This window comes from Triturus cristatus, chromosome 2_1 (assembly GCF_964204655.1).
Source record: "Triturus cristatus chromosome 2_1, aTriCri1.1, whole genome shotgun sequence".
Classification (NCBI taxonomy): Eukaryota; Metazoa; Chordata; class Amphibia; order Caudata; family Salamandridae; genus Triturus; species Triturus cristatus.
Genome location: NC_140581.1, coordinates 892,172,727 through 892,199,936, shown reverse-complemented (window position 1 = coordinate 892,199,936; position 27,210 = coordinate 892,172,727). Strand labels below are relative to the sequence as shown.

The 27,210-nt window shown below is 44.0% G+C and overlaps 1 protein-coding gene across 1 annotated transcript in view; it reads right to left on the bottom strand.

Moving 5' to 3' along the window:
• Window positions 1-27,210, bottom strand: part of OSTF1 (osteoclast stimulating factor 1) — a 195,607-nt gene that overhangs the window by 10,503 nt on the left and 157,894 nt on the right. Inside the window, exons 5-8 of the mRNA XM_085633085.1 lie at window positions 23,262-23,315; window positions 9,303-9,410; window positions 6,164-6,213; window positions 5,976-6,054 (exon numbers count right to left, since the gene is read on the bottom strand). Coding sequence (XP_085489211.1) covers window positions 5,976-6,054; window positions 6,164-6,213; window positions 9,303-9,410; window positions 23,262-23,315 — 291 coding nt within the window. The remainder of the gene's footprint in view (window positions 1-5,975; window positions 6,055-6,163; window positions 6,214-9,302; window positions 9,411-23,261; window positions 23,316-27,210) is intronic.

Here is a 27,210-nt window from a genome sequence, read left to right as displayed (position 1 = left end):
AATGTTAGAAGTTTAGTCCACCTACGGAAACCCAAAGCAGCCCAGTCAAAATTTGTCAGACTAGCCTCCTTATGTTGCGTGGTGGGAGTGCGCCCAAGCGAGCCTAACCACTTACAAGGAAGGCTTGAGAGAGTTCGCCCCTAAGAAAATTTGGGGTACAAATGAAAAAACTGTGCATTCCACAACACATTTTTTAAGTCGAGCTAGGGCAGCACATGCGCTGCTGCGATGCATGCAGTAATAGAGTATGGAATAGAAGCCCCGCCCACTCTCCGCCCATATTTTTTATTGGCTTGTGTCATTGCCCTTCGTAAATGCTGGCTTCCGATTCGTTTTTAGGTTGTTAGTCCCTCCTTAGTACCGCTTTGTCTTCATTTGTAACCTACCATGAGGACTAACCCTTTTACTTTGGTTGTTACATGGTACGTCTTCTTTAGTCTGTAAGAACGATTTTCTTTAATGAGCTTCTCTTACTGCAGAAGGGCAGGAGGGTCTTTTGTGCGCAGTTGTGACCACCGGCTTGTTTAACTTGTTAATTCTAAAACTGTTGGCTCTTTTTGTCAATGTGCACATCACGCGCAGTTAAACAAAGCCAGCCGTATAACTTGCAATTGCGTGCTATGCATGCTTTAACTTTAATAGTAGCTTCCCCCACCTCCCACACAGCACTTGCGGGACAAAAAGCCGGCCACTTCTTGTTTTTTTTTACTTTAAAGCTGAGTGCTGCGCCCGCTTCAGGGACACCGTACTTTTATTTCAGCTTCTAACATGTTTGTAAAACATTGTCCCCTTAAGTCGGTGGGAGCCTGGTGAGCTTACACTTCCGGTCATCACGAGCTGTGCTTACACAGGGGGCTTTGGGTCAGCCCTTTTCGGGTGGGGGTGGTGGAGAGTGAGTTAGTGAGGCCCGGAAGGGGTGTGTGTGTGTCACTTGAACAGTAGTTCTTTAGTTTCTTTCTTGGTGCCTTGCTCGGTTCCACTCCGTCCCTTTAAATCTGTCTATTTCATGTGCAGTTGCTGTGTCTATTGTTTCGTCGAGGGACCTATTTGGGAACCTGCTTTAAAACGCGTTTTCTATTCATGTTTTATGTATTTCCCATTAGAAGGCTTGCGTTAGGACTTTAGGGCTGTTCTCAGCCCCAAAGAAAACTCTATGAACAGTCTGTACTTGGCAGCCCATCGGGTGAGGTCTGTCGACTGAACAACTGCTTTAGCCCCTGGTTCATTTTGTGATCATGGACGAGTCGGGTGCCTGCTATCTGCAAGGGAGGGGGAGGTCTCTGCTCTCTCAGAAGCTACCCACAGTAGTACTGTAGCTCCTACTGTCCCCGGCTTCCTTGTTCAAGCGCACAGTTGTCTGTGCCCCAACAACCAGGGTGAGGTGTTTGCAGCAGTCACGCAACCATCGATGCAGTAATTAAAAAGCAAAAGCAGAATGTTTGGCACAATGCTTGACTAGCAACTTCCCTCAGGGGATGCTAAATATATTTAAGTTTAGAGGAGTGCACATACCTTCACTCATGTCATTTAACGTGACGGGGGAACTGGTTTCATTGGAGCCAGTGCTATAGCTCGATGGGTGCAGCATCTGCTAAAGCTGTCTCGTACGATCTACAAGTCACCATTTCAAATGCCAGAAGAAAACTCTCCTCGTTTTATCCTTACGAAATAGCTTCCATGAGCACCGAGAGTATACATTACTGTGGACTATTAAAAAAAGAAAAATCCTCTACCTATCCAAAATTGTATTTGTGAACTTGCTCGAGAACTGCATTCTGAGCAGGTCGGAGTTGTCACAGGCGTACTCGGGGTTATGAAGTATGTTGGTATCAAAGAAATAATCCAAAACATGTGGTTAAAACTTCATGCTGTTTATTCTCGGGCCTTCCCTGGACGTTGTGCATGTACTGAATAATATAGATTTTTTGTTTAAAAAAGAGATTGATTTTAAAATATAACAAAATATGAAATCTGTGGTTTAAGACCAAATCAGTATCACAAATGCTACTGACGTCAAATCAATAGTTTCAAATTGAACTTGTCCCAGGTGCCCATCGGCTCTCATACAGTCACATAGGGTCTTTAAAAACCAGGCACAGCAAAAAATAATACTGCAAGTGCTTTACAGGAGAAGGATGAATGACCATGAATGTATTATCCTTTTTAGGTCTGGCTGGGCAGTGCAATTGTTGCTTGACCAGTCCACCCTCTTCTGTCTGTTCACGTGTCATTCCCTTTTTGCTTTTTTTCATGAATGTTAACTACATGGGGCAATCTGTTAGCCCATTTCTGCTCAGTTGGTCTGCATTTTGCCTGTTCACTGGCACATCAGCATTAAAAGGAATGTACTTCGGTGTCTAAGTTGGTGGCCAGTCTTTTTAGTTTTTTTCTTCTTTTAAAAAGTCCCCGTGCATTTCCTTCCTTTTTTAGGTCGAACCTGGGCAGCACATGCGCTGCTTTGCGAGGCATGCTGTATTGAGTTATGGCATACAAGCTTCGCCCATTTCCTGCCCATCTTTTCCATTGGGTCCTGTTACTGTCCTTGCAAAATCGTTGCTTTTCATTTTTTAATAGGCTTAGTAGTCCCTCCTTAGTACTATCTTGTCTGTATTTGTAACCTCCCATAACGACTGGACTTTTAACTTGTGTTGTTAAACGGTCTGCTTTGTAAGTCGGTGAGCACTATTTTCTTTAATGAATAATGAGGGGCAATAGTGGACGCTTCTTGTATTTGCCGCGTGCTCACACAGCACTCGTGGGACAATGGCGACCGCTTCTTGTATATGCAGCGTGCTATGTGTACTTTAATAGTGGCTGACCCCACACATCACTCACGGGACAAAAGCAACCGCTTCTTATTTCTTAAACTTTCAAGATGTGTGGCACACGTTTCAGGGACACCACGCTTTCCGTTTCAAATTTTATTTATTTTTTTAATTTTATTTCCCAGCGGGACACCCACTTCAGGAACACCGCTCTTTCGGTTTTAGTTTTTTCAAACTTTAAACCTGAGCGCGGAACCCACTTTAGGGACACCAAGCTCTCTGTTTCAGCTTTTTTTTTTTTTTTACTTTAATGCTGTCCCCTGGGGTAGGGTGGCATGTAAACATAAGCAGGGACATTTCAAAATATGTTTTATGTGCCCTGGAAGGGGAAAACTGCCAATTTAGTTTCTCATTGTAGCATTTAATCTCCATAGCTTAACAGGGGAATACATTAATAAAGTATAACATTTGACAGGAGTGAGCTAAAATAATATTTCAAGGACTTAAAAGATTGACAATGATAAAACCAATAACCTGCCACTGTTGAATTTATCATAACTAGTACAGAAAAGAAGTTCTAGATTTTTCTTTTCTGCGAGCCAAAATCCAGTCTTCTAGCAACCTCTTCCTGTACCCCCCCCCCCCCCCCCCCCCCAGCCAGATGGTAGCCAGATGGGAGCCCCAGCAATCTGCAGGTCTGGATGGGGAGTGTTAAGGGAAATGAGCCACACCAGTAGGTTGGCTTAGCCAGATCCTAATCCCAAGGAGAAAGTTCCTCCATCTTGAATTTAAAAGCACAGTTCTTTGTGTGATAAGAATATGCCACACTTTGGAGAAAGCGGTCATACATTTGGGTGGCAGCCTGGACCCATTGGCCAGGGGAGCTCCAGAACACTGGATAAATATTGGAGAGCTGCATAGCATCTCTGATCTGCAGCCTGAAAAGACATGAAGGAGGACTGCCCTGCTGGAATCCTGGCCAGCACCAAGTGGACTGCACTCTGAATGACTGTTTCTGCTGAACACTAAGGAACTACAGTCCTAAGGACTTTGCCTTGCTTCAAAAAGAGAAGGAGTGGACCCCCTGAAAGCAAAAGGTTAAAAGATATCCACCTACATCATCTCCAGCATGAAGAACCTAGCCTTATTGCTACTGGTAGGTGAATACATACCTCTAATAATAATCCACCTTCCAACCCACCTAAATCAATAACTCCATTTCTCACAGTAGTAATTATTTACTTCCAGACCTGAGGGTACACTTGCACTGCTACTTCTACCACTGGTTTAGGATTTGATTGCTGCAAATAATATTATAGACATTCAGTCTTGCAATAGCCAAGTCTACCTAAATATTTTGGGCTGGTGTCCTTGTACAATAGCTTTACAACATTTAAAAAAAATTGTGAGGTTGAAAAGTTGTATAACTGCGCTCTGACTAGTCTCTCATCTTCTCTCGGGGTTACAGCAAGTATTTCTTAGTGTGACTTCATTTGCGATATTGCAATATATAAATTTATATCGCTGATCACTTTTCACGACGACCAAAAAAATCAAGGTAAATAAAATATGTACAGGAAGTGCAAATATAAACAGATGTTGAAGCAGAGGACACCTTTATGTTCAGATAACTGAACAAAAAAAATCAACGAATTATCCATTATAAAGTAGCACCGGAATTTGGATTTGGACTGTGTGTCTAAGTACTTTCTTTGCTGGGAATCAAATGCTGACTTTGAGAAATCTACAATTGTCTTTTTTTTTTATCGAAAGACCAGATACTCCGGAATCGGGCAACTACACTCAAGGCCCTCAGGATAGGAATAAAAACCTGACCTTATTAAAGAGACAGCAGCCACTCCCATAGAGGGTGAGCACAGGTTAATATATGATATGTATCTAACTTACCCTGACTGGGATTGTGGTTCCTACTTGGACAGGGTGCATACCTCTGCAAACCAGAGTTCCAATTTCTAACACTTTGTCATTCAGGCAGGCCTCTTTAACACAAAACCCGAGGTCTAATTGGAGGCTCAGTTGTAACTATAAATGAGATGCCAAAGAAGACTCTCCAGCTCATTAACAATCCCAACAGTTTTGCCACCTGCAATCATATCTGTGGGGTGTGACTGTCACCTTCCTTGTTGATATACGACATGGGGGTGGCTCCTGCAAAGACAACCACCATCGAGAATAATGGCTATTAGGTGAGGGCACTTATGTTACAGGACCTGACACAGACAAATGTAAATGTTTTAATCTAATGGCACACAAGGTAATAACCCCTCCCCCACATATATTTGGAGTAATCTACTGGGCTACCCATTTCCATAGGTAGGGTAAGAAATGGCATTTGCACTAAGTCCGTCCGCTTCAAGGTCAACCAGCCAGCACGTGTCGGCAAGCCAAGACTAGAGCGGACTCTAAACTCTTCTCCAGAAGACAGTGCTGCATACAGCACATCGTAAGGAATAGTAAGGCAACAATCTGCACAAAAGAAGCCATGAATACACAGCTACATTCATCAGGAATGTTCCACTAAAATAGAAGTTGTTTCAGTGCTTCTACCTATTTTCGAAGGGCAACAATCCTCTTCAGTGAAAAAAATAACCAATCCTTACTGTTGTCAAGTCCTTTGTTAGATAAAAAGGAACAAACATGACTGGCCTTGTTAAGCCAGAGTTCACAGTTTAACAAAACGTGTGCCATCTGACTTGGTACCCATTGCCCCCCCTAGGGACAGAGGCACAGAACAAGAAATCATTAAAAATGAGCATATATAAAATTGCCACTGGGACAGGAAGGCTGCCGAAAGTGCTTCACATGGGAAATGGGACAACTCTTTATTAATAGTGAGTTGTACCTGCCGCAAAAATTTGACATTTCAGATATAGCGAACACACAGACGTTAAATAAGTAGGAATAAATCCCTTGATTGGTCTCTGACTGAGGGACCTGCTCTCTGGCCCCAGCAATATCTGCACAAAAGCCATGTCCATGGATTAATAACACATTAGCTTGAGAAGAAGAAGGGAAAGGGGTCTTTAAAGATTTGTTCAGTTGATGTATAACTTAATATTAAAACTAATGGGAAGAGAATGTGACCTTTAACAAAACTCCCACTAAATTCCTGATTCACAGTCACATCCCTTCAAGCTAGACATGTACAGGAAGGTCTGTTGCTTCCAGAGACTACTTCCAGCAACATACCTTTCGCCAGCAGCAGTTCTACGATATCCTGATAGCCCTTCCACGCAGCTGCATGCAAAGCGGTGTCTCCTAATTTGTTCTGACAAATAAGAAAATATAAGCCATGTGTTTAAATATGGAAAAACTAATGGTACATCTGAGCTCATTGCCAAATAAACAAGGGAATACACATACCAGAGAACGCTTACCTGTTGGTTCAATTCAATGTTTGGTTGGACAAGCAAGACTTCAACAACATCTAAATGAAAAAAACCATAACAAAAAGGTAAAAGAAAGTTTTTTTACATCCATAAACTAGCGAGTAAAAAAAAGGAAAAACAAATACATGTGAATAGTGAATGAGAAAGTGAATATGTTTATGTCACATGGACACGAGCCTTATTGCAGCAACCGTTTGGAAGGTAAACACAACATTCGGGGTTCAGATCTTGCCCTACTCAAAGAAAAGTTTAGAATTAAGGGTTAGAACATATATTATTGTCAAAGCGAAAACAAGCTGACCCTGTTTCATTCAACACAACTAGTGTTTTGGTAAATTTCTCCATGCAGCACCCACAGATATGTATGTGAATCCCATCTGCTAGCAGTAAGAATAAATGGAAATATGTATGACAAGTCATGCATTCTAGATTATATCAAGACAATGCTGTACATGCTCGTGTTTTGACAACACAATGCAATTGTTCTGGAAGAGCTCGCACAAATGTATGAAGCAAAACTTTAAAGTGAAATAACCCTAAAATATTACAAGCTTTATGCTTTGACTAAACGATATACTTCTATTTTCTTTGTTTGCTTGAATCTCTCTTCTCCTTCTTTACTCCCATTTCGCTTCATCGCTCTCTCATCTCTCTGCACCTGCAGTCTTTTCCTCCTTCCTCTGTTATCATTTTTCTCTCTCCTTCCCTGCCAATATCACCCTCTCCTTTTGTCCATCTCCTCCCCTTTCACCTCAGTCTCAGTATCCAACCATCTCACCCTACTCCATTTGTAGCTCCTTGCCCTCCAACTCTTCCCCTCCTTGTGGCCTTAGTGGGTTCCTCTTCCTTGTCAATTCATCTTTGTATTCCTTTCCCATTCACCCTTGTCTCTCTCATCCCTACACACCCCTTTTCTCCCTCCTTTGTTTTCTCTGTTTTGCCGCTCCCTGTGACTGCTGTTGTATTTGTAGCATGAAATGGTCTCTGTTGGTTCAAGTGAGCAGAGGCCTTGGCATTTATAGTCAGAGTCCCGGCATCAGCTCGACATCCTGTGATGCTGGTCAAAGCACCTAATCTCCCCAACCCTAACAGAAAATACAAATGCAATCTGCCGTTGTGTATTTGGAAATAAGTGGCCTGCAGAGAATATTTTTAAGTAAGCTTTAAGAAGCAATGTTTGCAAAGTGTGAGAAAAAAAGTTGCTTGCAGGATCTCAAACACAGAACAGGGCATGGGAGTTGGAAAGTGTTATAATATTATGCCTTTTATTTAAACTCAAAAACAGAGTGACTGAATGGTGCCGCGTTTTAAGTATTCTGTGCCCTGGAAACCATGAGCCACCCAGCAGCACTACCCTGACAAAACCAGTAACTTGGTTTAGAGCAAAATGCCCTAATTAGTGATTGCACAGTTTGCACTCATTTATAAGCCTGGAGTCAAATTGTGAATGATTCAACCCTTTATTGGGACCACAAACTGGCTTTTTAGTCAGTTTTTCCCAGCAATTTGTGGCAGGTTTTATCAAGTTTGGCACAATCTGCACCTGATTTATGATGCTATTTTGAGCACAATGAGAGTTTGTTCCCAAAACAGGATTACCAGTCCCGATGTACCCAGGCCTCTGCTATACTCACACTGGACATTCGACTGCCTGCTCAATTACATCCAGAGTGAGTGTCCCTGCATCGAGCAGCTTACCAGCGGTCTCAGCAGGGAAGGCAAATGTTGCTCTGTGAGGACGACGGGATAGGTATCATCATGGGGATGAGGCAGGCCAGGGCTGTAGACTTCATGCCACACTGAGTACGACCCACTCACCAGGCTTCTCAATCGTGATGCCGGTTGTGTGCTAGGCCGGCCATGACTGTAAAGGCCTCACTCTGTGGCAACCCCTGGTTCCACGTGGGGCACTCTGTCAGTCCGGATTTGTTTATCATCAGAGACAGAGACACGTAGTATAAGCTCAGACTTGGCTTCTGGGTGAAATTAATCATTCGTCCATATGCACGCCTCCAGAGTTCATCTCCTCATGTAAATATAAAGTAAATGTGTAGAAAAGGTTAAGAAGAGTCAAGTGCCACTTCGGAATAAACAAGTGAGTCGGTCTCCCTCTGCACAGCGCACTCATTGCCAGCGCGATTGCTCTTCAAATGCAGCTCTCGCAGACTGGGCCTCGTGGGTGGTCGGGGGGAAATAGAATTGTGTGACTAATGCATTTTAGTGCAGTGATACGGACATCAGCATTAAAATGCGTTAGTCTAACCCCTGATGAGTGGTACTTGGCAGGACTGTCACACGACGCCACCGTATTTAACACAATAATGTCTCTCATCACACGGTCACCTGTGGCAGGGAAGATGAGCTGGAACCCCCTGCAATAAGGGTATTTCCAGCTCGACTTTGGAGGCTCTAAGCAGTTGATGTCCATTAAGGGATGTGAAAACATCAGGGGGCAGAAGCCTCAGCAAACTTTATTTTTTTTATTATGGGGAGGTAGAGGGGAAAGGGAGAAGTGCCTCAGACAGTTCTGGTCACGAAGCCCTGCCACCTCCTCACATGGTGACATGTTATTTGAAGGAGGCAGATATGAAACTCTCTTTAGTTTTATAGACCTACATATTTATACAGAGAGCAGTCTAAGAAACAAAGTACTGCTGACATTAGATGGAAGTTAGAACGCTTGTGTAGGTGGTTTCAAGGGATAGGGCCTGCGCTTAGAGCTTCCAGGGTACGGCGTAGTACACTCGACCCTCCTCAACCCCAGATTGGAGAATGTGTGTCCAGAGTGAAGATGTTTGACGGACTCCTAAAGTGGATAAGAGACCACGGAGTTATGCATTCTAACCACTGAAGCCACCTGTCACTACTCAAGAAGTTATACATTTAGTAGTATATTTCTAAGGAGTCACTAAACTGAGCAAACCGATGGGAGCACCATTCTATAAAATTTGTATCTTCTTCCTCCTCAATTTCCAGAATGTTGGAAAAGATACGAGAGGAAGGCTGTGTACGTTAAAGGGATTATAACTCGTTGTTTTGCTATGGCCGCTGAATGAAAAGAGCTGAGCAGGTCGCAAGAGTAGAGAACACGAACCCAATATCTTGAACCACAGTCTAAGTGCATTACCTCGATGTCCTCCGTGACAAGCCCAGTACAAAGCGGTGCTTCCAGCTTTATCTAACCCATTGACACCAACTCGATTTTCAAGGCATTCCCTCAACCAGCTCAAATTTCCTGCAAAGAACAGAAAGAAAATTCTAAATAATGAAATATTAAATAAATAACGAGCTACACAAACCACAGCAGAAACACATTTTCGTACTGGTAAGTGCAAAAAAAAAAAAAAAAAGCAGAAAAGTTACAAACACTTGGAATACTTAGATTAAAACAAAGTTAGTTGTAAACGATTTGCAAAGGCAGTTTCATTTGTAAGCATACGTTTGTGACCAAAAATGTCTAATTATGCCAGTCAGGAATTCAAAAAAGGATTTCTGTTAGGTGTCAATAATTTTGTTTCTGAGGATTTCTTCACCGCCCCCCCAGTCGACACCCCAACCACCAAATGCAGAGAAAACAGTAATAAACACTACAGAAGGGTTTGGGAGTGGGTGGAGCACGGCATGCTTTATCTTGTTAAGTGTACAATTCACGAACTTGAAAACAGACCCTGACACAATATTCGAGATCTACTCCAGTGAAGGGCTGTAGTAACTTCTCTAACAGCATGGGAAGGGGAACGGGTAACCCCTAGGATTTGCGGAGGGTGTAGTAGAAGGAGGTTCCTCCACGGGGAAAAGTTTTCCTGTGAAGAAAAAAGACATGCAAAAAATGTCCTTTGCAAATGTGGCTGCCCTTCTCACTGTGCAGAACTGTACGCTAGGTACCACTCCATATCGATTCTCCCCTTGCCTATTTTTTTTTTCCTTTACTCGTGTTTATGCTATGCTTTTGTACTCATGTAATTCCTGTAACTACGCTCCAGTAACTGATGTAACTTTGTAACCGTGTTCTGAAACAATGCTTCTTCCTCATGTAAAGCGCTCTGATACCTCCGGGTCTAGCCAGGACTATATAAAACTCAATAAATAAAATAAATAAATAATATCAATGGATGGTGTGGGTAATGATTCAGGTTTTCGTTTCCAACAGCTTTAGCTGTCTTTTGTAGACCAACTGCATCCTACATATACCGAGAGTGGGCTTCTGGTCAGCAATTGTCTCATAATCCGGTGGCTTTGTTGTCTTTCTTAGTACTCTGCTATTAATGTGATTGCTTTCCACCCTAAGCTTTTGATTTCATCATCAACGCTAAATGTATTCCTCAAGACAGAATGTCATTATATAGTGATGTTCTGGTGAGTGAGTCGATACATAGACAAATGGAGTCAAGGAATGTGTAGTACAATTTATATAGTGCATTGTCAATATATATTTGAATATGTTTGTATTCTGAACCCCTGTTGTATAGTTTGTGAATACAGTATACTTTATGAATCAGTCAATTGATGTGCCTGTGTTATATTTGAATATTTCACTGGCTTAATGCCATTCAAAATACTTGTATATAATGACAGATTTTGATTCTAGATGCCACCAATTGGGCATTCTAAAGACTTTAACATCATGTATCTTGACTTAAACGTTTCTCTTGTCAGCAGTTTACCTTTCTAACGTTAGATACCAGAGCCCACAAAGGGTTATAGAGTTGCCCTTTTTGTACGATGAATTTTTGGGTCCTGATTCAAAGCTTACGCCAGCATGAATATTGAACTTGTGTTAAGGCCTGATATTGAGATCACCCCGCCTATATGTATTGAGCTTATATTCTGTACCAATTCTGAACATTTGCATTTTCAAACCCAAATTTTTACCTGCGCCTGAGTACATGACGTATGTTGCATCCAAAAACTGAGCGATGCTATGGCCCAATACCGTGCTTGTACTATGATCCAATACCGAGCTTGTACTATGACCCAATGCACAGCTTGTACTATGACCCAATGCAGAGCTTGCACTATGACCCAATGCGGAGCTTGTACTATGACCCAATGCGGAGCTTGTACTATGACCCAATGCGGAGCTTGTACTATGACCCAATGCTGAGCTTGTACTATGACCCAATGCTGAGCTTGTACTATGACCCAATGCTGAGCTTGTACTATGACCCAATATGGAGCTGGTATACTATGACCCAATGCGGAGCTTGTACTATGACCCAATGCTGAGCTTGTACTATGACCCAATGCTGAGCTTGTACTATGACCCAATACGGAGCTGGTATACTATGACCCAATGCGGAGCTTGTACTATGACCCAATGCTGAGCTTGTACTATGACCCAATGCTGAGCTTATGCTATGGCCCAGTACTTAGCTTACACTACATCTTCTTACTGCCCCTAAGCTAGGTCCCCTTTGGCAGGTGATATGATATGCCTCTGATCTATATGAACACTGAGTGCTCTCTCCATTAAGTATCAATAAATTCCATCACTCTCATTGCTAAGCTGAGCCTGTTAAAGTTTCTTATCCTTTTGTACTGTGCCATATCATCTGCATTCTCTCTTAGTCAGAGCTGTACTGATACACTTGTTTATAGCTATCATTTTCTATTACAAATGCAGTACATTTTCCCATGTACTGTGCACAAAATGACGAACGGATGAAAGTGCTTAAATAAAACTGTACTGATGGTTGATGCCTTTTGACTAATTAGGCAGAGGTACAGGTCTTTATTCTCTCCCATGGGGGAGGGATGACTGACACCTCAGGTGAAATGGATTACCCCATAACTACGATTCCTTGGGTAATTGTGCTAGATTATGTTCTACATGCGTTGCACAAGTGAAGTGTGCAGACACGTTGTACACTCCACAAGATGTTGGTCCCCTACATCAGGATTCAGGTCATCACAGTTTCTTTGCCCTTGGAGCAAGGCCTATGACCTGCACTTTGAAGTCTGCGTCTCTGTGAAGGAGTTACACCCTTGTCCTGTTCCTGGGATGCAATTGTAAGAATGGATTTTATGCAAAAAACTAAAGAAAGAATAAAAAAAATACTTTAATGAAAAATTAGACCCAACAAGTATTTTAGTGCGTTTCAGTAACAAATCTCAATCAAGCGCTTGTTTCTTAGTTTCTTGGTGTTGCTTTTAATATATAAAACTGCAGTGTCAAGATTTGGGCTATTTTCAGCCCCATCTAGTAGTACTAGGCTATTTTGCTTGCCTCTTCTCCTTTAAGTCTTTTTCTTTTTATGCAAATTACTTTAGTCTGCTTTTTAATTATGGGTCGATAATAGGCTGTTCTATGCTCACCATTATTTGGTTTTCTCTACTGTATTTAGTCTATCTATTTAAATTATGCTTTTCTGTGCTAATAGGAACACGTTTGCAGTGACATTTGATTTCCTACTTTGCAAGTGATATATGCCCTTCTAAAAAGACTGCGTCCCAAATATAGTGCAACAAGTATGCAAATTGTTTTAAACAGGCCATTTTAGTGGCACAGGTTAATGTACCCCAGGCCATGTGACAGCACATCCATACCCTTACGGTGATGTGGGACTTCTTTCGTGTCTATGGCCTAATAGAGAGAGGAGTGAGAGAAAGGGCATTTAAACTCTAGTGGATGCTCTCTTGTTAGCGGTGCAAAAATAATTATGCAGAAACACTAAACAGACGAACTCCTTTTTGACATTACAAAAATCTTTTTTGTTCTGCATGCACTGAAAGGGTCAACTATATAAGGTTTTGTAGGCTACTTGCCGACATTGTGCAGCCATGTCTGCCCATCACAACTCTTTCATTGCTACATTTATTTGTGAAATAAAAGAAGGACCTTGCCGTTTGGTTTCTGTTTAATACTTAACCGGAAGCCATGTTGGTACGTTCACGTACATCTGGGCCTATATTGATTCAACATTTGTGATTTCTTTTTTCACACTTCATTTTCTATGCATTTAAGTGCATGTGATATTTATCTGCCTTCCATGTTCTTTTAGTCACCATTTTGATTGCCTTTTCCCTGCACCTTTTTCACTGTACACCGTTAATGGTAGCATTATAGTTTTGCAGTTCTTACAAATATGAAATCAAAGGTCTGTTCAGATTCTTAATAAAACAAAGCTGTTACTATTAGCCTGCGCATGCCCAGAGAGCAGAGTGATTCTCTATGGAACATGCTGGTTACACTCAGAGATTTTGGTAATTGCTGCGTACTTCACATATCAATAACATAAACTTACACAATGTATAAATCCATCAGCAAATGGATGAATGACTGGAATAGTAAGTGTTTGGATGAGTGTGCTGTAGCAGGAGAGGAGAGTAGACTTCTGTCACCAAATAGACCATGGTCACCCCTAACATCCTGGAGTTGGCCATCTGTGACCTCATTTATCTTGCTCATTCATTGATCCATTCACTTAACCACTCTTTCTTGTACTTATACACTTACCCATTTTTCCAACCATATGTCCATCTGCTCTATCACCTAAGCATCCAACCTTAAGCACACTTGCCCATTCACTTATACTAACTCGTCCATGCCATTCACTTAATTACTCACTCATTCATTCACCCATGCAGTCACTTGCATATTCTTTCAAGCAGGCAATCACCAATTCTAGCACTCACCAACACGCTAATCTGCAGAACCATGGTTCATATGTAATAACAAATGTAGCATTTCGGGCTGTTAAGAGATTCTAAATTGTCTTTCGGTATGACGAAAGGCATATGAGGCATCGCAAAATGCGATTCCTACCCAGTAGAAATCGCATTTTGCGAATCGCAAAATAGGAAATGGTAAATAGGGATTTCCTATTTGCGAATTTCTAACTGCATGTACATAGCATTTCCAAACTGCGAAATCGGCATTTAGGAAGGAATATGCTACTTACCAGTATGCATCTGTTCTTGGCATGTAGAGCTGCAGATCTATACACTTTTGCATAGATCGCCATCTGGTGTTGGGCCCGGATGTTTGCAGTTTGTTTTTCTTCTTGGACAGTCTTTGGAAGTCACAAGTTCGGTGACTCCTCCTTCGGTCCGTACTGCGCATGGGCTTCGGCTCCATCCTCAGATTGTTTTTCGCCAGCAGGGAAAAGATGGAGCGTAGTGAGAATAGTAAGAAGCCCATGTGTGTTGTATCTAAATAAGATAGACTGGAACGGATACAGGTAGCCGGGTGGGCGTGTATAGATCTGCAGCTCTACATGCCAAGAACAGATGCATACTGGTAAGTAGCATATTCCGTTCGAGGCATATGAGCTGCAGATTATACACTTTTGCATAGATTATATAGCAGTACCCAGCCCTAGCGGCGACCACCGGTATCCGTTGCAGTGGTTTGAAATAGCGTCTTTAGTACAGCCTGGCCCACACTAGCTTGTTGTTTGGAGTGCACGTCTACACAGTAATGTTTTGTGAAGGTGTGCGGTGTTGACCATGTGGCTGCTTTGCAGATGTCATCTAAGGGTATGTTCCCTAGAAAAGCCATAGAAGTCCCTATCTTTCTTGTTGAGTGGGCTTTAGGTGGAACAGATAATGTTCTTTTTGCTTTGTGGTAGCAAATTTGTATGCACTTTACAATCCACCTAGCTATCCCTGATTTAGAGATGGGGTTGCCTTTATGCGGTGGAGAGAAGGAGACAAACAATTGTTTAGTCTTTCTGAAAGGTTGCGTTCTTTGTATGTAGTACAGTAAAGCCCTTTTAACATCAAGTGCATGTAGAGCCCTTTCCGCAACAGATTGAGGTTGCGAGAAAAAAAAACGGTAATTCCACAGATTGATTAAGATGGAAGGGGGAAATGACCTTGGGCAGAAATTTTGGATTTGTGCGAAGTATCACCTTGCTGTGATGTATCTGTAAAAAGGGTTCTTGTATAGTGAACGCTTGTATCTCACTAACCCTTCGAAGGGAAGTGATAGCTACGAGGAAAGCTGTTTTCCAAGTGAGGAACTGTAGCTCACATTTATGCATTGGTTCGAAAGGCGGACCCATTAGCCTTGTAAGAACTAGGTTTAGATTCCATACAGGGGAAGGTGGTGCCCTGGGTGGAATTACTCGTTTAAGGCCTTCCATAAAGGCTTTAATAGCAGGCACTCTGAACAGTGATAAATGCTGTCTGTTTTGTAGGTAAGCAGCAATTGCTGCTAGGTGTAGACGTATGGATGAATATGCCAGGTTACACCTTTGAAGATGGAGCAGATAGCATATGATGTGCTGTATGGATGCATCTAAAGGGTTGATTGTATTGTTACGGCAGTAAACAACAAATCTCTTCCACTTTGCGGCATAGCATGCTCGAGTGGTAGGACGTCTGGCTTCCTTGATTATGTTCATGCAATCAGGGGGAAGATTAAGGTATCCAAATTCTAAGATTTCAGGAGCCAGATCGCAAGGTTGAGCTGAGCTGGGTCCGGGTGCCTGATTTCTCCATGGTTCTGGGTCAGGAGGCATGGGGACAGGTGCAGTTTTTGATGTGGTACCACCGATAGCTGTAGTAGTGTGGTGTACCACGGCTGCCTGGCCCATGTTGGAGCTACCAGAATGAGTTTGAGGGAGTGCTGTTGTAGCTTCCTTACCACTAATGGACTTAGCGGGAGAGGTGGAAATGCGTATGCAAATTTGCCTGACCAGTTCATCCATATCGCATTGCCTTTGGACAATGGGTGTGGGTATCTGGCGGCGAAGCTTGGGCATTTTTTGTTTTCGTGGGTGGCGAAGAGGTCTATCTGAGGATGCCCCCACTTGTGGAAGAATGGGCGAAGAACTTGTGGATGCAGTTCCCATTCGTGCATTTGCTGCGTTTGTCTGCTGAGCAGATCTGCCATGGTGTTTTGTATGCCTGGGACGTGTTGTGCCAGGAGAAATATTTTCTGTGGAATTGCCCATCTCCATATGCTTTGTGCTAAGCGGGAGAGCTGGGGAGAGTGTGTCCCCCCCCTGTTTTTGAATATAATACATTGCAGTCATATTGTCTGTGCGAATGAGGACTGCTTTGGCTGAAATTTGTTTCTGAAAGGATTTCAGGGCTAGAAAGATCGCCAATAGCTCCAGATGGTTGATGTGGAGTAGCTTTTACTGTGGCGTCCAAAGACCTTGCACTGTGAGGTGTAGAAGGTGCGCTCCCCAGCCGGAGAGCAATGCGTCCGTTGTTAGAATCACCTGAGGAACCGGGTCCAGGAACGGCCGCCCTTTGGAAAGGTTTGTGGTGTTCCACCACTGCAGAGTGTGATGGGTGCGGCCGTCCACCAACACCAGATCTGTCAGCTGTCCCTGGGCCTGGTTCCACTGTCGTGCTAGGCACTCTTGGAGCGGACGCATGTGAAGTCTTGCATGGGGCACTATGAAGATGCAAGATGCCATCATCCCTATTAGCTTCATAAACACTCTTGCTGGGAGAGAGTGCTGAAGAATAAATGTTTGGTGCAAGGCTTGTATGCTTGCGATTCTGGCTGAATTGGGATAGGCTATAGCTTTGGAGGTGTCTATAGTGGCCCCGAGATATTGCTTTGTGTGAGATGGTATGAGGTGGGACTTTTGATGGTTCACCGTGAAGCCTAGCTGGTGGAGCAGGTGGATGGTGCTGTTTGTATATTGCACACACTGGTTGTAGGACGCAGCTTTTATCAGCCAGTCGTCCAAGTAAGGGAAGACGTGAATGTGTTGTCTTCTGAGGTGTGCTGCTACTACCGCTAGACATTTGGTAAACACCCGTGGTGCGGTTGTGACCCCGAAGGGGAGAACCTTGAATTGGTAATGCTGACCGTCCACCACAAACCTGAGGTACTTCCTGTGAGAAGGGTGTATTGGAATATGAAAGTATGCGTCTTTCAAGTCCAGTGTAGTGAGAAAGTCTCCCTGGCAGAGGAGTGGGAGAACTTGTTGGAGGGTTACCATGTGGAAATGATCTGAATGTATGTATGCATTTAGAGGCCGGAGGTCTAGAATGGGCCGTAGGGTCTCGTCTCTCTTTGGTATTAGAAAATACAGAGAGTAGACCCCTAAATTTTGCTGATTGACGGGGACCTGCTCTATAGCTTGTTTTTGCAGGAGGGAGATTACCTCCTGTTTGAGCAGTGTGGTGTGTTCTTGTGACATTGTACGGTGCCTGGGTGGAATATTGGGTGGGGTAGATGTTAGTTCGAGACAGTAGCCTGACTGAACAATTTCTGTCACCCATTTGTCTGATGTTATGGTCTCCCAGGTGGAAAGAAAATGTCGTAGTCTGCCCCCGACTGGAGTGGAATGGTCTGGGGGGAGCGGAGGAAAGTCATTGGGCGGGCGGTGTGGCAGAACGGGTGGTGTTGGTTTTGCCCCTGCCCTTATTATTGTTCCCTCTATATCCACCTCTTTGATAGCCCTTCGAGAAGGTAGTCTGAGGAGGTGACTTGTAGGAAGTAGAGGCGCTATCGGCAGAGTAACCTCTGCCTGTGCCACGAAAGGAGGAACGACGAAATGAACGTCTAGGGGTATGGGATTGTAATGCCCCCATAGACATTGCCGTATCCGTGTCCTTTTTCATTTTCCCCAATGCTTCGTCAACCTTTGGACCAAATAGGTGTTGTTGGTCAAAGGGGTGATTTAATATAGATGCCTGGACTTCTGGCTTGAACCCCGAGATTCTGAGCCAGGCATGACGACGAAGCAAAACACTGGTGTTTATAGCTCTAGAAGCTGTGTCTGCTGCGTCGAGGGCACATTTAATTGAGGTGTTGGTAATGAGCTTTCCCTCCTGTATTAGCTCATGAGCCCTGTGTTTATGTTTGTCTGGGAGGTGTTGCATGATAGCCTCCAGCTCATCGTAATGTGCTCTATCATAACGTGCAAGCAGTGCTTGCGTGTTGGCGATGCGCCACACATTTGCAGCTTGCGAGACAGTGCGTTTACCAGACGCATCTAAGAGTTTTGACTCCTTATCTGGTGGTGGAGCCTCCCCTGATGATTGAGAGTTAGACCGCTTCCTAGCTGTGGATACCACTAATGAGTCTAAGGGAGCAGGTCCTTTAATATATGCAGGATCTGTGGGGGCTGCTTTATATTTTTTTTCTATCCTGGGGTTTAACACCCTAGCTCTGACTGGGTCCTTGAACACCTCAGCAGCATGTTTGGTCACTCCTTTTAGCATGGGTAATATTGCTGTGGCCTTATCTTGTATGTCAAAAGTGTCCAGTAGGAAATCGTCCTCAACTGGCTCACTGTGTAATTCTACCCCATGGTAGTGTGCCGCCCGCTGTATTAAGTGGTGGAACCCCAGGGAGTCCTCTGGAGGAGACGGCCTGGATGGATAAATGTCATCCTGAGGCATATCTGGGATATCGGGGTTGTGGTAATCCTCCCATGGGTCTGGTGTCCCTGGAGGTGTGGGGTCTAGTGGGGCGTCTGCTGGATCATAATCTGGATCTCCATAATCAGGGTCTGGAGATGGGGTTGGAGAGCGGTGAGGCAAAGGTAGCGGAGATATGGGAGGTGGAGGAGGTGGTGGGGAGGGTACTCTGAAGGGAGATGTGGCAGAGTCCTTCCGTTTTGGCGGTGGAGGAGGGTCTGGCTTGTTTAAATGTCTTTTTTTGGAAGACAAAGTTAAATGTCCAGTCTTTGGATCCTTCGTCGAAGTCTTTTGATAAGGATCTGGAGTAAATAGTTCTCCTGGCACCGAATCGTCTGGTGGTGCCGACGGTTTCGGAGCCGAGGGCTTCGATGGTTTCTCCATGCCATGCTTTTTCGGGGCCTCCGATTTCTTCGGTGCCGAGGCAGGCTTCGGCGCCGGTGCGTCGGTGCCGAGGGATTTATGTTTCTGTTTTGTCGGCACCGAGAGTGCAGGTTTCGAGACCGATGGCTTCGGAGCCGAACTGGGTGTAGTTTTCTTCGGTGCCGAACAGTGTTTTTCGGCACCAGGAGTAGGCTGGCTCGAGCCCGAGCCGCCGGGAGACTTATGATGCTTCGACACCGGGCCCGAAGGTGGGGTGATAGAAGCTGTATGTTTGGTTTTCCCTAGGCCCGGAGGCGAAGGTGTAACCGGAGTCTCTTTCGGTGTGGGTACGGGAGTGGGAGGGGGTAGAGTACTCACGACCCTCTGCGCCGGTGTGATCTCCTCCAGGTCAGAGTCGTCGGCCTCAGAAGCGCTGACGAGTTCTTCCTCCTGCTCGGTGTGCTGCTGCCCCGAAGCTCCGGTGTGGTCTCCGAAGATGTCAGGTGGAGCCGAAGTCGATGAGTGCGCCATGGTGCGTCGAGCTCTTCGATCCCGGATGGTCTTTTTCGATCGAAAAGACTTGCAGGCGGGGCAGTCTCGGGCCTCGTGTTCGGGAGAGAGGCAGAGGTTACACACCTGATGCAGGTCGGTGTGGGGAGATTTAGACCCACATTTTGGGCACTTTTTGAAGGGAGTCCTTTCCATCGGCCGAGACCGGAGTCGAGGTAGGCCCGAAGGCCGGTGCCGATGTCTGGAATCGAGAAGTGCCGCCGAGAGAGATGAAGAAGACGATTTTGTCTTAAGAATCTCGATGGAGGAGGATTTTCCGTCGAAGGTCGAACTGGAAAGGTTCGAAGCCGGAGCACGAAGTATCACATCCGAGCCAGATGGCGGAAAAAAACAATCTGAGGATGGAGCCGAAGCCCATGCGCAGTACGGACCGAAAAAGGAGTCACAGAACTCGTGACTTCCAAAGACTGTCCAAGAAGAAAAACAAACTGCAAACATCCGGGCCCAACACCAGATGGCGATCTATGCAAAAGTGTATAATCTGCAGCTCATATGCCTCGAACACACTATTACCACTGATTCTGAACTGGTGGTAACCAGGTTCAAACTTAAACAAGCATTGGCATAGCCAATAGGTCTCGCTTTTGGGACCTTATAAGGGTTTAGCCATGTAACAGTTGCATAACTAAATACTTATAGGGTCCCAAAAGCGAGACTTATTGGCTATGCCAATGCTTGTTTCTGTTTATTACTGCTCTGTCGTAATGGCGGCACCCGTGCTTTAGCTTAAACATCTTAAGCTAAAGTCGGGTGCTGAGATTGCTTCAAAAGTAAAGAATTGTCTATTTCTTAATTTTTGAAGCAATCTCATCAACCGACTTTAGCCTAAGATGTTTAAGCTAAACACGGGTGCCACCATTACTACATAGAAGTAATAAACAGGAAAAAAAAAAAAAGAACTGACTCACGGAGAACATCAAAGCGGCCGCAAAAGTGAAAGTGATCGCGATCAAGCGCGGCGCGCGCGCCCGCGCACATGCACTGTAGCTCTAGGCTGGCCATGGTAGCACTTTTTGGCGCCCTCACAAAAAGTCTCGACAGACCAGCGCATGCGCTGGGTCAGGAGAGACCTAAAAAGCCACTAAAATGCTCCAAATAAGGTCACCCTCGGTCTAAACATTATAGGGCAGAATGTCACAAGGAACACAGGCAGCAGGCTCAAACCAGACATGGTTCACATCACCAACAGCCGTACCAACTGGTCCAGCCTCTCGCTGCCAGAGACAGGAGGCTTGGCAGCAGCTGATGGAGACCTGCATCAGTCCAAGAAGCACACCTGTTGGCATTCCTGTGGTGCCAAGCTGCAGTGCTGGCTCCAGAGGCCAGACCACATGAAGAAGCGGGGCAAGCTGAGGCGAGCACAGTGCTCTAGCAGTCAGTGGTGCTTCCTTCAGTTGCTAGGTTTTCTCCACCAGGTATAAATGCTAACCATCAGTCATCTCTTGATTCCAGGGTCGCATCCAATCATCATGCTTCGCTCTTATATGCATCCAAGAATACAGATTGGCAATGGTTCTGCAATGCTGCCCAGAAGGCCTGCCATTCACTGCAGTCATGTTCATCAATTGGGGTTCAAGCTCATTCATTCAAGGATACAAATCAATACTTATCTGGTCGAATGATTTTCTGGTGGCCACATTTATCCTTCATTCATGAAACTTCACCCTACCATTCATCCATGAAAACAGATTAGCATGAGTCTAAACTAAGGATCTGCAATTGTCTGCATTTAACTCTGGTGACATTCATCTGAGGCTTCATTCACTCAGTCATCCACGATGGGTCTAAAACAATGTTTGTAGCACCACGTAAAAGCTCTGCATTAAACTGTGGTCAGAATCATCGATCCATTCATCAATCTGCACCCTCTCATCCTAGGCAGAGCAGCATGTCAGTACACCAATGGTGCCTAGCGCCACGTAAAAGTCGTGTTTACATTCATTCATCTATTCATCAACCAACACTCTCTCAGGCATGTAAGGGTAGCTATTATCATGGGTCTGCATCACATTGAGGTCATTATGCCACACTGCTCAACTGAAAACCCTCTGCGGGAGAACAGAAACACTACAAGCGAGTGTACCAAACCGAGCTACTGCTATTCAGGTCACGCACAATTTTGCACGGTTTTTTTGGATTTGAGAAAGGTTTTGCCCTAACATGTGGTAAAATGCTGAACTAGGTACTCTGTGGAATTACACATACATTTTGGGCACTTTGCTAAATTTCTGCAAACAAAAAAAATCTCTTGTTTTGTCCAGGGCTGCACTCTCTTATCCATGTATGGACTATTTATGTTCAGCCATTCCTCCAAGACAGATCAGCGTGTCTCTAGACCGATGATGTTCAGCACCATGTCCAGATTCTGTATTTGCATCCATCCATCCATCCATCCATCAAGTTGCACCCTCTCATTCTTCCTAGACAGAGCAGCGTGCATCTACACGGATGATGTCCTGCAGCATTAAAAGGGTCCTGTAAGTTACTGGTCGTGTTCATCAACCCATTCATCCGCCTTCACACGCTGGTTCATAAAAACGTTAAAGCAAAGGCCATCGCGTACCTCAGGCACTTAATGTACGAGTGCAGGGCCTGGAAGAAACTCGGTGCTGTGGGAGGGGAAGGAGTCAGAGATGTCTGACTCGGCTCCAGCCCTCCCGAAAGGTAGTCATCCAGCTCACTAAAAAGGCATTTTTCCAGCTTATCGAATTGGCAGTGAACCTCTGTTGAAGGATGTGCATCTGTTAAAGAGCTTAGGCACATATGTGCACATTGTGTGATTTTCTATTAGGAAATAGCGATTGAGCAATTTCCTTAATTGCAATTTCCTTAATTGTGATTTCCTAATCGCGAATGAGACTCCGTAGAATCGCTATTCAGAAATCGCAGTTTACATACATTCTGTTTTGCGTTTCCCAAATAGCGATTTCTACGGATTCGCTTTCTGGGAACGCGAAATTGATATTTTGTATATATGGGCCCATATAAATAAATAGCCATACAATGAAGATACACTTTCATTAAAATAAAAGCCAGCCCTATTGATTTTGACAATCACGGTTATTCTAGGTTGAGGTGCTGTTTAGGTCTCGCTTGACCCAGCGCATGCGCTGGTCTGGCGAGACTTATTGAGAGGGCTCCAAAAAGTGCTTCTAGGCCAGCCTAGAGCTACAGTGCATGTGCGCGAGCCGCGCTTTACCGCGATTACTTTCACTTTCGCGGCCGCTTGGCATAGCCAATAGGTCTCGCTTTTGGGACCTTATAAGTATTTAGTTATGCAACTGTTGCATGGCTAAACACTTATAAGGCCCCAAAGGCGAGACCTATTGGCTATGCCAATGCTTGTTTTGGACTGGTTTTCACATTTGTTTCGGGATCGGTTTCAACTGGTGTTTTTCTTTCATTGTTAGTAGTTGTATTGAAGATATTCCAATTTGTATGATTTTAAAACAATCTCCAACTTTTTGCAATAGATACTACCATTAGTTGTTATTTTACGTAGTTGAGATTGTAGGGTCAGGACTTTAAAAACTCATTCTGGACATGGTTTCCTTTATAGCCTTTTGAGCAGACAGGCCCCACTCCCCAATGAGCGTGCAGTGAGGCTGCTGAAAATGAATGCACGTTGTTTTGGTCAGAGTATGAGGAAGGCAGGCTTAACGAGACAGGGAAAATAAAGAAATTAATCCCCAGGCTACACCAGAACAAGCCTAGAAATAGTACAAGTTACTATAAAAAAATTGCAGTAACTAACATTTTAAATAACAAAAATGTAAAATATTGTTAGAGTATTTTACATGCATAAAAAACAAACACCTACCTCTTTTGGCAGCTTCATGGAGGGGGTTATCTATTGACTCTGCTTGTTCAGCCACTAGAAGATATAAAAGAATACACGCATTATATTTTGAAACCTGAAAACATTTTCTGAAGCACTAATGGGGGAAATGTGAACTTTCATTTGGGCATCTAAGTAGCTTCACTAAGTAGGAAGGAAAAAAATAATTACAAATTTTAAAAATAAAGAACACTTGATGTAATGGATTTAAAAAATAATAATATATTAAATCAGGCATCAAAACCGAGACAAAATCACATTTCAAAAAGATTACAGTGAAAGAGACTTAATCCAGGACATACATCATTCAACTTAAAACATACTATTTAATAGAGCCTCAGATAGCCCTGTGTCTGCGAGCTGCACCAGCATGTAGTGCGTACATTTGTTCTTTAGATCTAACTTTATTCATCTTGAAACTCTGCTTCAAAACTGTGGAGGGAGAGATGATTTCCAGTGATCTATAATAGTAGATCCAACTACAAGCGCTGCTATAAACATAAGGCGAGAAACAGGTTTAGGCATTTTCACCAATAATACGAAAAAGCCTACAAGTATAACCCGTTTTATTTTTGTTCTCACCACCTGCTTATACATGCACAAATGAATCCAGCTAAAACGGACTGAGCATGCCATAAGGGTCCTATCGCCATGACTATTTGCTAGGCATCTAGGACACACGGGCAAAATATTGCTAAAATCGTATAATACAAGTTGGTTGTAATACACCAGCCATTTTGTGAAAGACTCATGCACATATAGTTGGCTACTTTCGCTCTGAAATGGCTTTCACAACACTTTTTTAAAATTCACCTCTTGCCAAACAGACTTTGTGCCCTTCAAACCAGTGGATTTAACCCGACCCGCTAAATTAGAGAAGCGCCGCCCCACTGCTCTTCGAGCAGCTAACGTTATTATCATTTTAGTTTACCTTCCTGCTTAGGTGCTGGGCTAGGCGTGTGGGAGCTGGGCTGGCCAGAGCAGGGGCCAGGGGGGAGGAGTGTTAGGCACACTTTAATGTGCGCAGGACCTCTGCACACTTTGCATGTTCACCATCAGGCTGCATTACACAGGCTGGTAGGGAACATGCACAGCCTCCCTGCTCCCATCTGAGCGCTGAACCACGGTGCTCAGACCAATCACAATGCTGCATTGCAGCGTTGTGATTGGCCAGGGGATTCTTTGAGGCTGTGTACTTCCTATTGCGACACGGAAAATAATTCAGAGGAGAGGCGGCAGCCGGCAGCACCCAGGTAAGTCATTTTATTTGTTATGCCCCCCCCCCCCCCGCTGCCCCCTCCCCCACCACCCCGTTCAGTACCAGCCACTACTGGGGAGTACTCTAGAAAGAAGGGGGAGGGAAGGGCCATACTGGGCATGACGTCCATATGCACTGTAGGAGTTCTCTATAGGGAACTTTTATACCAGCTCTGTTGGTTGGGATTCAACAATAGTCAGGTTATTCACTATTGGCATGAACATAAATTCGAAAATGTATATTCATTTTTATTTATTAGACCAGTAACAGTGTCACCATGTTTCCACCTGCTTTGTAAAGCACATTAATGACATTTATATGAATATACATATATGAAACAAACTCAACATACATGACTTATAAGTGACATCCAAAAGAGTCCTTGCTAATAGTTTCTTAAGGTGTCTCCTAATTTGTTCATGGGGAAGAATCCACCTGATTGATAGTTCCTCCAATTACTCAACCCAAACCCAGACCCATCCGGGTAACACAATCAAGCCCCCAAGGTTCCTGTTTGATGGTGTCCTTCTTTGGGCCTCCTCAGGACATTGAAACAAGGACGTAAGACATGCCTACTTGACACCAAAATGGCATAAGGCTACAAACCCTTCACGACACAGGAGAATATAAATAAATTGGGATAGTCCTCGGAAAGCATTTATTTATGTATTTGTATAGCTCTCTACTACCCGGAGGCGTCTAGGCGCTTATGAAGGAAGTTCACAGAGCACTGCGTGTGTGGGAACCCATGCAAGCCCAATTTACAGGGTGTAAAGCCACGTTTTCAGACCTTTCCTAAAGGACATGAGATCAGTGGAGTTTCTTAAATGGAGAGGTAGTTTGTTCCACCATCTGGATATGACATTGAAGAAGCGTTTGCCGCCCCATCTTTGGAGGCAGGAGGATGGTACCCTCACCAATTTCAGGGAGGCCGAGCGGAGTGCGTGGACTGGCATGTACCATTGGAAGTGTTTAATTATGTAAGTGGGACCTGAGTTCTGCAGGGCCTTAAAAGCAACACACAATGCTTTAAACCCAATTAGTTTCTTGATCGGTAGCCAGTGCAGTGTATTGAGGGCCTGTTTGGCAGATGAATATTTGGACAAACCGAAGAGCAATCTAGCAGTGGAGTTCTGGAGAACCTGTAGTTTTGTTATTACGGATTAGTTTGCTCCAACTAGTATTCCATTGCAATAATCAAGTTTAGACAGCACTAAGGCTGCCACCACCGATTTCTACAATCCTGTTGGTATGAAGGGTAGTATTTTCTTCAGGATTTTCAAGATGTAATAGATGGAAGAAGTGAGTTTGTTTACGTGGTGATGGATAGAAAGGGTGGGGTCTATAATGACTCCGAGATTTTTTGCCTTAATAACTGGTGTTGGGAGGGTCCCCAGCTCTGCTGGCCACCATTCTGAGGACCAGAAGGAGGTAGCTTTCCCAAAGAGGAGTACCTCGGTTTTATCCGAGTTCAACTTTAGACAATTCTCGGCCATCCATGTGCTGACACATCTCATACACTCCTTAAAGTTCTGTGCTATTTTAGGATTGTCACTTGAGATTGATACAATGATCTGGGTGTCATCTGCATATGACAACAATTCAAACCCGTGGGATTTGATCAGACGTGCCAGAGGAGCAACATATGAATTAAAAAGTGTGGGGCTCAATGATGAGCCCTGTGGCACCCCGCAAGGAAGCTGGAAACATTTAGAATTGCAGCCACCTATTTCGACAAATTGTTCTCAGTTAAGCATAAAGGATCTGAGCAGCGCTAACGCTAAGTTTTCTACTCCAGCTTCCTGAAGCCGATGAATCAGAATGCTGTGGTCCACCGTATCAAAGGATAGATCTAATAGTACCAGGGATGCCAATCCTCCGTTGTCAACCACCCATCTGACTTCCTCCGTTGCAGTGATCAGGGCCTGTTCAGTGCTGTGTCGGGCTCTAAAGCCATATTGAGTGGGATCCAAAATGTGATTGTTCTCAATGAGAACGGTCAGGTCCTGATTCATATGTTTCTCTAATACTTTTGCTGCAAAGGGTAGCTGGGAAATGGGGCGATAGTTTCCTATCCAGATTTGATTTCTTTAATAGAGGTAGTATTGATGTTTTCTTCCATATCGAGGGGAAGGTCCCTGTTTCTATGGCCAAATTGAGGACCTCCATGAGTGGCGAAGCAATTGATTCCACTAACAGATGGATTATTCGTGGAGGGCAGGGATCGAGGGTAGAATCGGATTTTGTTGCTAATAGAAGCTTTGATATTGGTTAATGAGAAAGTGGTGTAAAATTAGGGAGACCGGATTCTGTAAATTTTGTTACCAAGGTAGACTGGGCTGGGGTAGAACATGTGGTGACAGATTGGATACCCTGGGGATTGACTGGTCTTAAGACAAAAGTGTCATAGATAGTGAAAACTTTATTGTGGAACGACGAGGCTAGTGTGTCACAGAAAGTTTGATCTATATTGCAGTTATTATTTGACTGAGTTTCAGCACTGTTGCCAAAAAGCTCCTTCAAGTTATTTTTTAATCCTTCAATTTTTTGCAGAAAAATAGCTAATTTTAGGTTTTTTTATTCAACTCTTTGTGCTGTGCCAGGATTGACTTGTACATTTCCTTTTCTTTGAGATCATAGTGTTTTCGCCAGCATCTTTCGTGACTGCGACAT